Below are 15,606 nucleotides of genomic sequence, written 5' to 3'. Positions count from 1 at the left end.
CACCCACTCCTCCTCATTTCATTTCCCCTCATACCACATCTACGGTATGCATGATGCTTGTTTTTTGGTTTGCTGATATTGACATTTTATTAGAAACTGTCTTTCTGTCACTCAGTGTTGTTTCTTTTGACTTGTCAGACGCTAAACAAACTAATCTCATTAAAGTGTTTTAGTGTCGGTCATATAAGAGAAAGTGGCATCAAGAAATGTATTCGTTAGGGCTGTCAAAGTTTACGTGATAATAACGTGTTGACGCAAATTCGTTTTAACGCCAATTTCTCTGACCTCGAGATATGTGAATGAAAATGGGTTCTATGGGTACCCACGAGTCTCCCCTTTACAGACATGCCCACTTATGGGGTTTATAAGTAATGTTATCTTAATAAAGCTTTGATACTCACTGTCAGAGAAGTGAAGGTCATGCACATGCCTCCAAAGCCATTTATCGCCAAAGCAAAGAAGATCAGGATGGACAGATCTGCAGGAAAAAGAGCAGATTAGTAACATAGATAGACACTCTGCTGACACAAAGTGTCCCGTCTGATTGATTAAAGTGTCGCCAATGCATCGATACACTGCATGTGCCTGTGCGTAAACATGCTGTTCAATGTGGCTCACATACATAAGCAACATGATCGAGATCAGCGAAGCAGTACAGCCTCAGGGTGAACACGTGATGCCGTTAAAGTGATGTATGTGAGATGATATGAGTAGAGATACGTACTGTTGGGATCATTGGCACCGTAGGCGATGAGGAGGCAGGAGAAGGCAAAGCAGGCACTGGGAAACACAAAGCAATGGGTATGAATAAGGCAATAAATAAACCGAACAGACCATTACCGTCTGATAGTATATCATATCAAGTGGAAAATGGATTTAGACGTTCTTCTCAAGGCTCACCTGCCCAGAAGTCGTAGCTTCCTTGGACCATATTTGTCCATGACGATGCCCATGGGCAGGGTGATGGCAGACAGCAGGAAGGAGCCCACGGTGAAGGCCAGGTTCAGCATCTCGTCCTGGTCTTTGCAGATGGGCCAGCCATTCATCTCCAGGTACTCCTCATCATCAGACGGCTCAGGGGTGGACATGTTGGAGAGGTTGAGACTGGAGCTGTTGTCTGGATGGGGAGAAAAATGAGAGAGCGAAGAGGTAAATACTTCAGATTTCAACTGTTAGATGAGGAAACCCTTTCTTAACTGGATTTTAAAATGCAGCAACTAAGTTTGGAGCGTCATTTAGCCTGCTTCGCGACTTAAAACTGAGCTCGCTACAACCTAAAAATGGCAAGTTGCGTAATGCGTTAAAGAAGTTGGTGCCGTTAAAACAAATTTGCATTAACACGTTAACTTTGACAGCCCTAATGTTTACATAAAGATATATGACCTGTATATAAAATACAAAGCGTTTTCATAGATTAAACACATACATTAGTTGCACTCCAGACTGCAACATTAGAATGCTGCTTGCACATTCATGCATTATTAATAATAATCTAATAATAGCCTATAATTTATACAATAATAGAACACTCTGAACACTTTTAATTGGACTTCTGCTTGTAATTAAGTACTTTTAAATGGTAATATAGCCGTTCTGGCAGTTTCGGTGTGATCTAAAATGATTCTTGGTATTTCAAGGGATCTAATTTCTAATGTTGCCTTTTGAGGTGTGAGTTTCTACATTTACCCCTCCCTCTCTGAGAGCTGAGCTGCTGATCGGCAAACCAGGAGACTTATTAAAGGTCAAGTAAACACACCGGAGGGAAAACAACACAACGCCGGGTAAACAGACTCCGACTGAACCCCCGCACGGTGGAGGGGAACTCTCTGTAACAGTTTCACACGGACAGACGGCGACTCAGTCTGAATCACTGGTAAACACAGTCCACTGGGTTCATGGGGAGTCTATTTTAGTCTATCTGCTCTATTAGAGCGTTGCCTCCGGTGAAACTCTGCTGGGATCAACAGACAGAAAGACGGGGGACGAGGAGGAGGAAAACAACTCCTCACTCACCTTGACTTGTTTTTGGTTAAAGAGCCAGGAGAACAATAGAGGCAGACTCAGCAGTTACCACATATTTAATGTGTGGAGGAGGGAGGGAGGTACGAAGGCCTTAGTCATCAGAGTGTTTTCCTCATTTCAGTCCTGGGGGCAAGTTAGTCAGCTAGTCTCTGCTGTGTCTAATAAACAACAGAGCTGAAAATCTGCTTTTAAACTATGTTCTTAGAGGGGTGTGTGATGTTGACATTTGGCCTCTGTTGACCAGCTTAAGGTAAAAGGTGGGATGGAGGAAGTGTTGACGCTGGTCTCTGGGCCAAGGGGAGGATTTAGACTAACAACGGGAAGCTATTGTGTCATATTTAATGCATCCTGGTGCCCAAAATTAGCCCATGCCCTGTGAGGATGGAAGTAGGTGAAAGGTGAGGTTGTAGTGTTGTTTTAATGATGGTACATACATTCACTGAGAGCTGCAGAAAGGACTAGTTTGATTTAACATGAGGATGCAGAGCTATTATGATCTGTGGGCTTTTATTAAAAGTCTGTGATGCATTCAAGTACACAAAATAGTCTGTGGGATAACCTTCACCTGAATGGATTTCCATGCAAACAGAGAGAGTTTTAGTGTCTCGTAAAAGTGTTGTTGTCCAACCTAATGGGACATTTTCCCGCCTCAGCTAAGGCTGATGGGAATGACTGTAGTTTCACAGGCACGCCTGGTTATGACGCTAGATGGAAAGTTGTCACCAACGTTATTATAATTCATCTTGAACCGGAGCTGAATAATGGCGATTCATCCAATAGTTGTGGAGGTATTTCACTCCATAAATGTCAACCTCATGGTGGCGCTAAAGGAAAAGCCAGCGAATCACCAAAGTCCGACAGATTCATCGTCTGGGTACCATGAACGTCTGAACAAAGGTTTGTGCCAGCTCATCTAGCAGATGTGGACATATTACACTGGATACGTGATAAACGTCTGTACAAAATATCACGCCAATGCATTCAATAGAGATATTTCAAGTGGTGGAACAATGGCCGGCATTGTGAATGACGGTCTAGCGCATAGGTTGCAGTTTGAACTTTAAGGTTGGGAGTTCACAAATAAAAAAATCTAGAGGAAATGTAATGTGTACAACACTGGCTTTGTTTACACAAAATTCATAATCAGGCACCAGTAGATACATTTTTTATATCCAGACTAATATGCCCAATGATGAGTGATGGAATATTGCGAGAATTACCATAAAAAAACAAACTCACACAAACCGCAAAAGCCAACAGTAAACCGGAGATGAGGCCTGCAGACTCGTTGATTGACCTTTACAGTAGGCTACCCGGTGGTGTCTAATGGCATATATGGTAAAATACAGAGAGGTCTAGTGTATTGGGAGGCTGTGTGTTAGGGCTGTGTATTGGTAAGAATCTGGTGATACTATATGTGTCGTGACACAGGGGTTACGTTTCAATATATCGCGATATATTTATATCATACCGTAAACAAAGTGATATATTGAGATTTTTTAAATCTAAGTTTAGGAAAACTGTCATAAAATAAAGAACATACTGCCATATGCATAAAATCTTTTTTACTTTTTTATGCAATTTACATTTATCACAGTCCCTGTAACATCCAACATCATAGTACTACTTTGAGTGGACACATACACTGAGAGGACGCTTGTCTTTGCAAATTAGATAAAGTATTGACTGAGTAAATGTTTGCATGTAAACTATGAATTAAAAAATGTATACAGTGTTTTTTGAGAATCGATACTGTATCACAAAACAAAATATTGCGATACTCAATATTTTCTTTCACCCCTAATGTGTGTACTAATAACTGAAAGTGGCGCGAGCGAGCGTGAGCGACAAAATCAGTTTGATGACGTTGTTTTCTACTGGAATGTCTTACTGGCCGTGAGTGACGCAGCACTGTGCAGAGCGACCTTTAGAGCTGAACATTTGTCAGATGCTGTTCCTATTTATTCCTGTCGCTCTCATTGAAAGGTCTCCAGCTCCAGTGTGATCTCGAGCGCACAGCTGAACGGTACGTGGTTTGTTTACATGACGTAACCGAACAGAGAGGACAGAGAGCTCCGATGTTATTAGAAGTAAATAAAAAGACCACAAAAAGTTATTGTGTTGGTTTCTTATTCTGTCAATAAGAAGACACAACAAGGTCAATAATATTATAATATTCATCATTACATTAATTATTAGTTCTGTGTTATTATAAAAGATAACATTTAAATCCCTACATGTACTTTTGGCTCCGGCCACTAGGGGGTTCAGTGAACCAACACAAGCTGCGCCGATGTCCCAGCGTGGCTAAAACCTCCAAAAGATGGACTTCGTATCAGCACTTTGTGATCAAACATCTCTGTCAATATGTTGATCTTGTGCTCAACCCTCTCGGGCTGGTATTTGAGATGTATTGCAGCATTAAGTGCTGACTGTTGGACTAACAGAAGATAGCAGCATCTGTCCCCCAGCGGTCTTGGCTGCTGACTAATCAAATGGTCGCAGCGAACCTGAGTCAATAAGGAAAGAGCCCCGACCAAACATACACAGACACACACAGAGAGGCAAATACACTCCAGGGTATAGCCTAAAGGCTGACTGATCTTCTGTGAGAAGCTCTTTCTGGGGAATCACACTGTGTACTATCCTTCAGAGGCTGTTTCTCATTCACGTCAACGACATAAAGGCTTTTTTGTGTGTGTATGTTTTGCCAAATTTTTGCTTTTTTTACGCCACTCCCTTCTCTCCTATAAGCTTCCCCTGTACATACAGCTGATGTCAAACCCACCCACCTCCTACAGAGTCAGTTTAATAATTACCAGGCTGCACCAACAGATTTGTTTCCTCGGCTTCAAAGTTGTCCCTCAGATAGCACCAAGATTACACAACGCAACCTGATTGTCAGCGTATTAAAACAATGCACTGACAGTCGAGTAGTCAATCACACAGGATGTTATAGGAGGAATAATGCTGACGGATCCTGCAGTGCACAAACCTCTTCAATGTAATAGAGGACATGTCAACAAAGGCTCTGCTCCTCATGATTAGAGGCTGCTTGTATAAGGAAACAGTCCGTATTGTGTAAAGGTGACGAGGTCAAGTGATGGTTAGCAGGTCGTATTTAACAGCCTCAAGGCAACGTGCACAAGTGGATACGCAGAGCGTTCAAGAAGATGAGAAAGGGAAACAAAGCAAATCCTTTCCTTTCGGGGATGACGTACATTCTGTCCACACTGAGCAGGAACAACATTTTCTAGTGACGGAGCAAACAGAGTCATACACACATTTTATCTGGCAGAAACAAGCAGTCAGTTCTCAGTGAGAGAACCGTGCTGACGGGCCCAGTCATCATGAGAAACAAAGCCAGACTAAAGGGAGGCGAGCGTTGATGAGTTAGACGTAGGAGTGTACACCTTCCTCTTTCCGCTGCGGGACACACACACACACACACACACACACACACACACACACACACACACACCTCACACCTCACACCAGCAACCACAACCTAACGTGGGAGAGAACACTGAGCTGTGCTGATGAACAACAGAGTTTCATCAAAACATTTGAACGTCAAAACAGAGCCACAGTGGAGGAATAGAAACGTTTAGGGAAGGTTTACATGCAAATTAAACATACAGCTAATTCAAACGTGGCGTGTGTGACCTGATATGTGTCCTATGTGCTTAACTGTAGGTGAAATGCCACTTTGGTGAAATTCCCCGACACATTCTGGAGCTGTGTTTTGTCTCAGCCAAACGCTGGACCACCTTTTACAAAGTGCAGAACAGCTGTAGTCTGGCCAGCTCGGCCTCTGACTCAGTGTCGTCTCGTTAGCCTTTTGACATGAGCAGTGACAGCCCAGTCGCACTACAGTTTCACGAAATGTAATGTATTGATTCATGTACATAGACACAAATTTCAAAACATATTTTCGTGATGGTCAGCATGAAATCAATTTGTATGTAATCCACGTAATTGTGAACCGGGAAGGGAGGAGGCTCAGGGTGGATGGGTGGGTCAAAAAACACAGGACTTTCACCCAGGAGACTGGTGTTTGTGTCCTGTGTGGAACCACAAGTCAAAGTTGATTTATTTGTCGCGTAACTTCTGTACTTAAGTTACAGCACTTCCAGTGTTATTTAAACCCAATCTTTTCCTAAGCCTAACTAAGTAGTTTGTTGCCTACGCCTAACCAAGTCGATCTTTTCCTTAAGTAGTTTTATTTTTAAATGGAGCGGAAATTGACACGTGCGTCATGTGTTGCTGGACATTCGTAGGAAAAAGCACAAAAATACGTTGTCGAAAGTCGAGCTGAGCGTCACAAAAAAAAAAAGTGAAATTTGTGTCAATGTACATGAATCAAATAGATTAAATTTCGGGACTATTTCACAAACTGCCGTGAGACTGTGTTGGCTGTAGATGGAAGCACAGGTGGTTATGTGCTGCCTAGAGACTGTGTTGGCTGTAACAGTTTTTAAAGAGGAATTCCAACAATTTTACACATCAAAGTCTGAGAAGGAGGAGGAGGAGGAGGGTTGATTACAGCGACCAATAACTGTTTCAATGCTCATATGGGCATGCAGGTATTGTTTCAAGATAGAATAAAACAAAAAATGAACCTTTCCTTTAATCTGATCTCTTTATAACTTCAGACTGAAAAGGCTTCACAACAATAGTAGCATGGTAGGGCTCAACTTTTTTGCCAAGTTCTCCACAATGTCAAACATTTCACAATGTTATTTCAACCTATTAATGAATGCAAACAGCTCCTGTGCACACTAGAAGTAGGACAATGCAATGTGTTTGCACCGAGGACAGAGAAACACATTATTGACTACACTGTGAGTGAAGACATACACAAAAACAGCGCATGTAGCACCTTCTTGACCTGATTTCAGACTTCTCGCCACACCAAAAAACTGCTGATTCAACACCACTTATCAGGTCAGAGAGCTGTGACCTGTAGTGATGGGGCTGGGGTCAGGTCACTGTGGAAGGAGCTGAGTCATTGGCAAGAGATCCCTAAACCTAATCCGATCAGATGAACAGGCTATAATAAAACATCGATGGATAATCAGCTTTCATTCTTGGTAGATTACACAATGTTGTATCCACTGATAGACAAAGAAATGAGAGTGATCTACCAGCAGTTAACACAGCTAACGCTGCAGTGGGTGGAAATGGCACAAAGATGATTAAAAAACTTTATTTTTATTTTTAAAAATTGCTATATCCTGACAGTAGTGCATGAAACAGGTAATCTAAAATCCTGTGTTCCTAATGGCATCTGCAAGATTTCACAGACTGGAGAAAAACAACCAATCAGAGCTGAGCTGGAGCCTTGCCGTCTCTGAGCAGCTGTCAATCACTCGCAAACTCTGATCAAACGGTCAAACTAGGCAGCTTTGTTTGTGACAAACGGGCAGCCATGTTGAGATCAGTTGAGGAAATACCAAGCACCGCCCACCAGCCAGAACAAACTTTCTCATTTTACAGCTAAACAGTACACTACAAGATGTTTCTGAAAACATTTTACAAAAGAAATAGGCATTACAGTAACAGAATATTGATTCATATTTGATCCGCGCTGCCTAGTTTGACTGTTTGATTGGAGTTTGCGAGTGATTGACAGCTGCATCTGTTGAATGAACAGCCAATAGGAGCGCTCTCTCTCTGAAATGACCTGTGATTGGCCAACGATTTTTGAAAGCCTGAAAACAGAGCCATGAGGAGGAGCAGAAGTCTAGTTTTCTCTCAGAACACTTGAATTACAATACGCTGAAAGGTTATTACGGATTTATTGACCAATGATACTGAAAAAATTCTGCCTACTGCCGCTTTAATGCAGACCTACAGTCATGTTTTCTCTACAGTGACAATGCTCTCATGTCAAGGAGTGAATGTGTGAGAGCGATAGAACCATTAAAAAGGTTCATATGGGCAGATGAACCCTGCGATGCTTTCATCGCTGCTGCTTTGTAGGATACAAAGACAGAAATACACAGACAGACACAATCAAACGATCAAAGAGACTAAAGCAACCCGTGTGATAATAATGAATGGTCTCATTCACGCATCGATCAGCTGCCTGGCAATAGAGACAACCACAAACCCCTCTGATGATGAATATGATGATTATTAACTGCTGTTTTAGTATCTCGTTGTTATGTTTAATCTGACCTACATTGCTCCTATATGACAAAAGAGTTGTTACCAAATCCTGCAAAGAGGAACCAAAGTCCTCATCTGACCCAAGCAGAAGCAATTTTGTGTCATAAAGACAAAAACTAATAATGACTGGCTGAGTGCAGCAGCTCCCTGCATCACCTTTGATCATAGAGAACTGAGGACAGAATAAAATAATATTAAAATAACTGAATCTGATCTGTCTGACAGGAGCACTTCATAGCTGCTTTTGAAGCTTGTGTGGAGCCTGGCTGCTGCTGGCATATTGACTTGTCTTCCAAGAGGAAATCCCAACTGTTGGATCAATACGAAATCTTGTGTGTTTGCTTATATGCAGGTAGCTGCTTCTCTCAAAGGTCGCTGTCTTCACTGACGAATAACACTTGAGTAACACGAATGAGAACTGTAGAATATGGAGAGGCTGTTTCTGAAGTGAAACCTGAGCACTTCCTGAAAAAGCCTTTTGTACACGTGTTTGTGTGTCCTTAAATCTCCATAATCCCACCACACCCGCTCAGCAAAACGAACCCCAGAGTGTCACAATCAGTCTGCTGAAAGCTTTTGGTTACCCAGCAGCTAGTAGAGAGATACTCGGGGCGTCGTCATGTAAGGTCGTGTCATTAACATCCCATTCATACTCTAATTGAATCCGAAAAGCCCAGAATGAGGCTGTTTTTGTGAAATACTGGAGGCAAACAGGACTGTCTGCCTGAGATGAGCTATATGGAGCTTCTTTGCATGACAATGTGTTCATGTTAGTAGCAGCAGTAGTAGTAGTGGAAGTAGTGGTAATAGTATCAGTGAAGCAAGTGATGAAATAAACTGTTTGCTACCACTTTACTTATTATAGTTTCTAATATGATCAACTAAAATACAAGTAATTTATATCAAGTTTATCACATAGTCATCCATCTGATTGCAGTGTTATTACATACAATATGTTCTTCCAGGGGTCCAGTGGTGTGAGAAGTATTCAGATCCTTTACTTAAAGCTAGGGTTGGTAATGTTGACAAAACTAGCAAGAGTACGCTAGATTTTTAAAAAATGATCCAAGCCCAGTGTTACCAACTCTGTTCCAATGAAAGTAGCTAGCAGCACTAGCTCCAAAAGTCCCTAAATCTAGCAAGAAAGTCAACAAGTCAGCAACACTGACAGTCCGTCCCTTTAGGCCTCCCTCTAAAGGGTTAGGGTTAGGTTAGGCTTTAGGTTGTAGCGGACTCTGTTTTAAAGCTAGAGTGAAGATAGTGTGATACTAGCTTGTCGCAAAGGAGGGTCAATAACGCTCAAAACTTACACTCAAGTTTTTCCTCGCTAAATTTTGGCGAGTAAAAACTGGCATGGCCATTTCAAAGACGTCCCTTGACCTCTGACCTCAAGATGTGTGAATGAAAATGGGTTCTATGGGTACCCACGAGTCTCCCCTTTACAGATATGCCCACTTTATGATAATCACATGCAGTTTGGGGCAAGTCATAGTCAAGTCAGCACCCTGATGTTATGTTATGATTTGAGCATATTTTTATGCTAAATGCAGTACCTCTGAGGGTTTCTGGACAATATTTGTCATTGTTTTGTGTTGATAATTGATTTACAATAATAAATATACACATACATTTGCATGAAGGAAGCATATTTGTCCACCACCATGTTGATAAGAGTATTACATTCTTGACAAATCTCCCTTTAAGGTACATTTTGAACAGATAAAAAAATGTGTGATTAATTTGTGATTAATCACGATTAACTATGGACAATCATGCGATTAATGGCGATTAAATATTGTAATCGATCTTACAGCCCTAATTATGCGTAATGTAGGTGGCAGTTTTTGATATCAGTAACAGCAAATAAATGAAGAGGAGTAGATTTATAAAGTTGCATAAAATGTAAACACTCAAGTTAAGTACAAGTACCTTGCAATCTTACTTAAGCACAGTACTTGAGTAAATGTCAACTTTCCACCACTAACGGGGTCAAACAGTTCTACAGCCTCCCTCATCTAAAACAACTCACCCACAACCTCCCGCTCCTCCTGCCAATGATAACCATATAAAGCTGCTGACTCACCCAGTCCCTTGCACATGTAGGAGTAGAAGCCCTCAGACTTCAGCATGATGAGCAGGGATCCCCAGCCCAGCAGCACGGCAGAGAAAAGCAGGTTCTCAATGACTGCCGTCACCGCCATCCACCAGCGGCGGGCGAACGCCGTGGCCAGCGTGGGAGCCATCTCGGCTGGGTCGGAGGCAGCACTTCACCGGCCTGACTGGAAGTGAGGGAGGCTGCTGGAGCCTGGAGGAATAGACGGGAGGGATAGTGATGAGAAGATGAGCATGTTATTAAGGATCCTTCTGGGGTTAAACGTTCAACAAGATAGAAAAAATGATGCCAAATAACGTATTATTTTGATACTCACTGGGAACTTTAGCTATGACAGATATTATTAAGGATGCACCGATACAGGATTTAATATTGGGCCAATACTGACTCAAATAGCTGGATCGGGTATCGGTGACAATGGGGCCAATCTATTAAATGAATTTCATTCAATTCTATTTTTATATAACATATACATTATATACTGGAATATCAATTCCTGTTTAAGTTTGGACCAACTTGCTGCTGCATTAAAAAGGTTCACACATGAATTGTAATTCCTGTTATTTTTGCCGATTTATTTTACAAGCTGCTGGTGTACGATTTATTATTTTAATAATGACGAACAATTCACTAAGTTTATATCTAAATATTTATTTGTTTCATTTAGGTTTACAAAGTTAAGAAAGTAATGTTTTAAGTGAAGCCTGATGTTGCATTACACATAAAAGAATGATCCCAATCACTTCCACACAGTGAGGCATACAGATTATTAATTAAACACTGGTATCGGATCGGTATGCGGTATCGGCCGATACCCAAAGCCCAGGTATCGCTATCGATATCTGGACTGAAAAAGTCGAATCGGTGCATCCCTAGATATCATCACACACTATACCAAATGGTCAGTTGTTTACAGCACTTTTGCATTCTTTTCACAGAGAATTCACAGAAAATTGACTTGTAAATAGACATTGTGTGTTGTTGTTGTTCATTGTTACTTTTTATACATATTCATACATGCACCTACTTGTATATGCACATAATAGTCTTTGTTGAGCTGTGTCGTCCTTGTTTTTAGCTGTAATGTCTATTTCTATGTATCAGCCTGAAAACTGTTCTTGGAACTGTGTTTAAGTAGGTTTAGAGCAACTTAAAGCCAGAGACAAATTCTTTGCATGTGTGCACATACTTGGTTAATAAAGCTGCTTAATTTCACAATAAAATGTTTTGGATGACTCTCTGGGCCTGAATCATATACATGTCTTTGTTCATGCCTGATGATGATGATGATGATGATGATGATGATGGTGGTGGTGGTGGAGGTCTAGATGAAGACTCCCACAAACTGTAAACAGCTGAGGCCTTTGAGGAGCATTATATATAAAGCCCTCCTATAAATATGAATAAGTCCCGCCACCTGACTTATCTGATTGGCTCCACGGTTTATCAGCTCTTCTCCTATTGGCTGCCAGTGACATAGCTCGTGCAGCAGCTACACGTGAGGTTGATGTTGCATTCAGGCCCCGTGGGGAAAGACTGTGGAGGCTCTTTATTGTTAGGTAATTATGACTCTGTTGGGCTTTAACGTTAAAGAAAATCAATATAGAGTTTATGATTTTCACGCTAGAGCTTCCAAATGCATTAACTCCAGCTTTCTAAATTTCGATGTCAACAAATCTCAGATAAAAACAAACAAACACATGTAATCTACCGTCATTTGTTGGTTTAAAATCACCTCGACATGACAGATACTACCTGCTTTATATTCCTTTGTTTGTATGGAAACATGACTGTTTCACTGTTAAAGTGGATGTCTGTCGAGTGTAACAAAGCTACTTTGGTCAAAACAAGGGTGTGTTTACAGAAAACCCCACTGCACGTGAAGGCAGCGCCGAGCTCCAGCCGGTTCGAACCAGCGCGGCGCGAGATTCACGGTGTCATTCAGCTGTCAGCGCGAGCGCAACTGCCCCTGCACATCTGTTATAGCCTATAGGGTTATTACAGCCTGCTATTACACTGTGGAGAACCGCACTAGGAATTAATAATAAAATCATAAATATACATACAAAAATAACAATAAACCCTCGAGATAAATAAAAAATGAAGTCTATACAAGTCTATATTGTATAATTCACGAATATCTAAAACAAATTTAGGCCTACTTTACTGCAAAGGTCAAAAAAATAAAATCACTTATAAATATGTGCCATGTTATTGTGTAGCCTAATGTGGGAACTTTTAGATGTTACAGGGTTCACATACAAACATGACCTGATTTTAATACATAATAGAAATTACTCGCATTAGCAGGCGTTTTTCATTATATTCTGTTGTATACAGCTAATAACTATTGAAGAATTTAACACTGTCCTCCTGTTGTTTGTCATACTGTTTTTGTCTGATGAAGAACTTGATGTGACTCATCGCCCCCAGCAGCTCTGAGGACCATGAACAATAAGCAGACTATGTGACATGCAGACTTCACTTGTATTATAAAGTGTTTTTTAATCAGTAGAATACATCACAGCCTGCACACTGACAACAACAATAACACTAAGTATATTGCGGTGAATGAAGAGCAGCGCTGGAACTGGTCTGAACTGGACTGAAATCATCCGCAACAATACACCCCCCTACCAACCCCAATCTGCATCTCTAGTCCCCCTCCCTCCATGCATCCATGCTCTCTGCACAGAGACAAGCCAGACACAATACTACATACGGGTTCCGGTTGGTGCTCTCAAAATAAAGGTCGAGAGAGTATTACTGCTTATGAGTGATTTTTTTTTTTTTACATTTATCCTTTGATATTGCAATATATTGTTATTAATTGTTTTTTTTATTTGTTTGTTTGTTTTATTGACACAACAAACTTTTTTGATATCTATAAATATCTATATAAATATCTATGTATTGTAATTTGCTTAATGAATTGTATACATGTATATATGTTTTTGTTTTTATTTTGTTCTTTTTATTATTTTTATTTATTATTGAATTGACGCTTTGGCAATATTGTTCACCTGACAGTCATGCTAATAAAGCAAATTGAATTGAGTTGATTAAAAAAAATTAAATGTAGGTAAACCTAAAGCTTAGTCTTACTTTGACTTTGCTTTTATCATTATAATCAAGAAAAATAAATAAATAATAAAATTAGGTAACCTAGAATAAACGGAAAACTACCTTGTTACGGATATGTGTAATAACATATGCTGATCACACTGTGCAATAATTATATAATTATCTGACGGACACTTTGTTCAATAATCTGGCAAAACTGTCATCTCATCAAAATACATTGTATTTTTATATTTTATATTGTATTATCTTTTATATGGGATTGTCACAATCTAATTTCGTTGTACTACACAATGACAGTAAAAGGCTTGAATCTTGAATAAAGCATCGTGTAAATTCCACTACAATATAGTAGGCCATAATACAACAATTCATAAAAGTAAGTAATGTATTTGAGTGCAACTGATAGAGGACGTTTAACATCATTTGAAAGCAGAACAAAGACCCTGAATACTTAAAAAAAACTAAATTTTCTTCTGCCTTTTTCCGAATGTATTTTTTATGCTTTTATTTTGAAAACAACATCTGTCTCCGGTACCTTGACTTACATCTACACTAGACGCGCTCAGCTGTTCAGTATCAACAACAGTAAAACGGGGGAATCACCATCAGAGCTGCTGAAACAAAGACACTTAACTAGAAGCAAACCTGGCAACAAAAATGCCTCCGCATACATACAGAGACTCTCTGCTGTTATTCCGCCTTCTCATCGCCCACTCCTATAGAGACATACAGACGCTTATCTTTAAAAACTAAAATTAAATCATAACTTTCATGCAACTGTGGCAACATAAAGGGAAACGGAAGAAGTGAGGAAGACTGAAAGAAACAATTGATCTAATCTAATACACTGAGTGTGTTTAGCAGTAAATTAACAGAATGAAGAACAGGGACTTAAAGTTGCTAAGAGGCTGTTGCAGCTTCAGTTTCCTCTCTGCCACCAGCCAAACAAAGGACAACACAGAGAGGAAGACGCTCAAAGTGAAGAAGACTTTGCAGCAGAATGACTCCCATGATAAACGGTGTCACAGTGAGATGATGAGTCCTTGTATGAAACCAGCCAACAACATGAGTCATCCTCTCCTCCAGTAGTGAGCTGTGTGAGTGAGTGAGTGTGTGGAGCATCCTCTGGTGAGGACCTACCTGAGAGTCTGTGGATTCAAGGGGGACAATAGAGACGCTCAGTCCTCCGTCAAACCTTCCTCCTCTGCAGGTCCAAATGTCCCTCGACGACAGTCACACAGAGCAGCTGTGGACACTTCACACGTAGGACGCGTGTTTGGTGTGTTTGACTCACTATAGTCCTCTCTTCATCCCTCATCATCTCTGCTGCTCTTTATAGCAGCAGCAGCGGTGCACAAACAAAGGAGCCCTCCTATTGGCTGCAGGCTGAGCTAGAGACCAGCAGCAGCCAATCACAGCGAGGCAATATTATTACGTGTGTGGTGTTTCTCAATACTGACTGAGATGTTGGGGGAACAGGTATGTTTGGACACAGCCTGATGATTATTTGACTCAAGATAACCTCTACTTTGAAGCAAAAACACTGACGTGACAACACAGAGATGCGTTTAATGATGTTGCCATTATCAAAAAACTGAACTACAAGCCAATAAAATCACTAAAAGATTGGCAGGAGAACAATGTTGAATGTTGGCTTCAATGTAGATAAGATAAGATAAGCTGAGATGAACCTTTATTAATCTCTGGAGGGAAATTCAGGTGTCAAGGCAGCAACATCAGCAAACAGAGTGAAACACAAATGACAGTAAATGCGCCTAAAATGATGATTAGTACAACAAAAATGACTATTAACTTGTAACAATAGGCCTAACAGAACCATTTTTGGTGCAACAACACCACTGATAGAACGCCTTCTGTGCGTTAATGGGGTTGAGTCTAGATGGTAAACACCCATTCTGAGAAAATCCTATACCTGTCTGTTCTGATTTGAGTATTCCGTGAATGAATTGTGACCCAATGACCCCTACTTGTTTTCAGTGTGTAATAAATGTCTACAGGGCTCCTATAAGCGCTGCTGCAGCACCTACAGCACACGCAGGCTATAAATCCTCACATCAGCTTGTGAGGTGACTCACTGTTTACTTCCAACAACAGACAAAAACTTGCAATTCCTAGAAATACAGGAGAGGAGTGTTCACATGGGCCAGTGGAAAAGACACCTGAAAACAAAAAACCCACCTGAGGGAGATATT

The 15,606-nt window shown here is 40.7% G+C and overlaps 1 protein-coding gene across 2 annotated transcripts in view; it reads right to left on the bottom strand.

Annotated features, from left to right (window-relative positions):
* LOC141770568 (large neutral amino acids transporter small subunit 4-like) overlaps positions 1-14,722 on the bottom strand; it is a 34,620-nt gene extending 19,898 nt beyond the window's left edge. Inside the window, exons 1-5 of one of the 2 annotated variants that reach the window (XM_074640235.1) lie at positions 14,534-14,722; positions 10,280-10,501; positions 901-1,117; positions 725-780; positions 402-478 (exon numbers count right to left, since the gene is read on the bottom strand). In XM_074640235.1, the coding sequence (XP_074496336.1) occupies positions 402-478; positions 725-780; positions 901-1,117; positions 10,280-10,439 (510 nt within the window). In that variant the 5' untranslated portion in view covers positions 10,440-10,501; positions 14,534-14,722. The remainder of the gene's footprint in view (positions 1-401; positions 479-724; positions 781-900; positions 1,118-10,279; positions 10,502-14,533) is intronic. The other variant, XM_074640236.1, reaches the window with a different exon arrangement.
* Between the last annotated feature and the right edge of the window lie 884 nt (positions 14,723-15,606).

This window comes from Sebastes fasciatus, chromosome 7, assembly GCF_043250625.1.
Source record: "Sebastes fasciatus isolate fSebFas1 chromosome 7, fSebFas1.pri, whole genome shotgun sequence".
NCBI classification, from domain to species: domain Eukaryota; kingdom Metazoa; phylum Chordata; class Actinopteri; order Perciformes; family Sebastidae; genus Sebastes; species Sebastes fasciatus.
The sequence above is the reverse complement of the archived record's forward strand: the minus strand, read 5'-3'. Positions and strand labels throughout refer to the sequence as shown.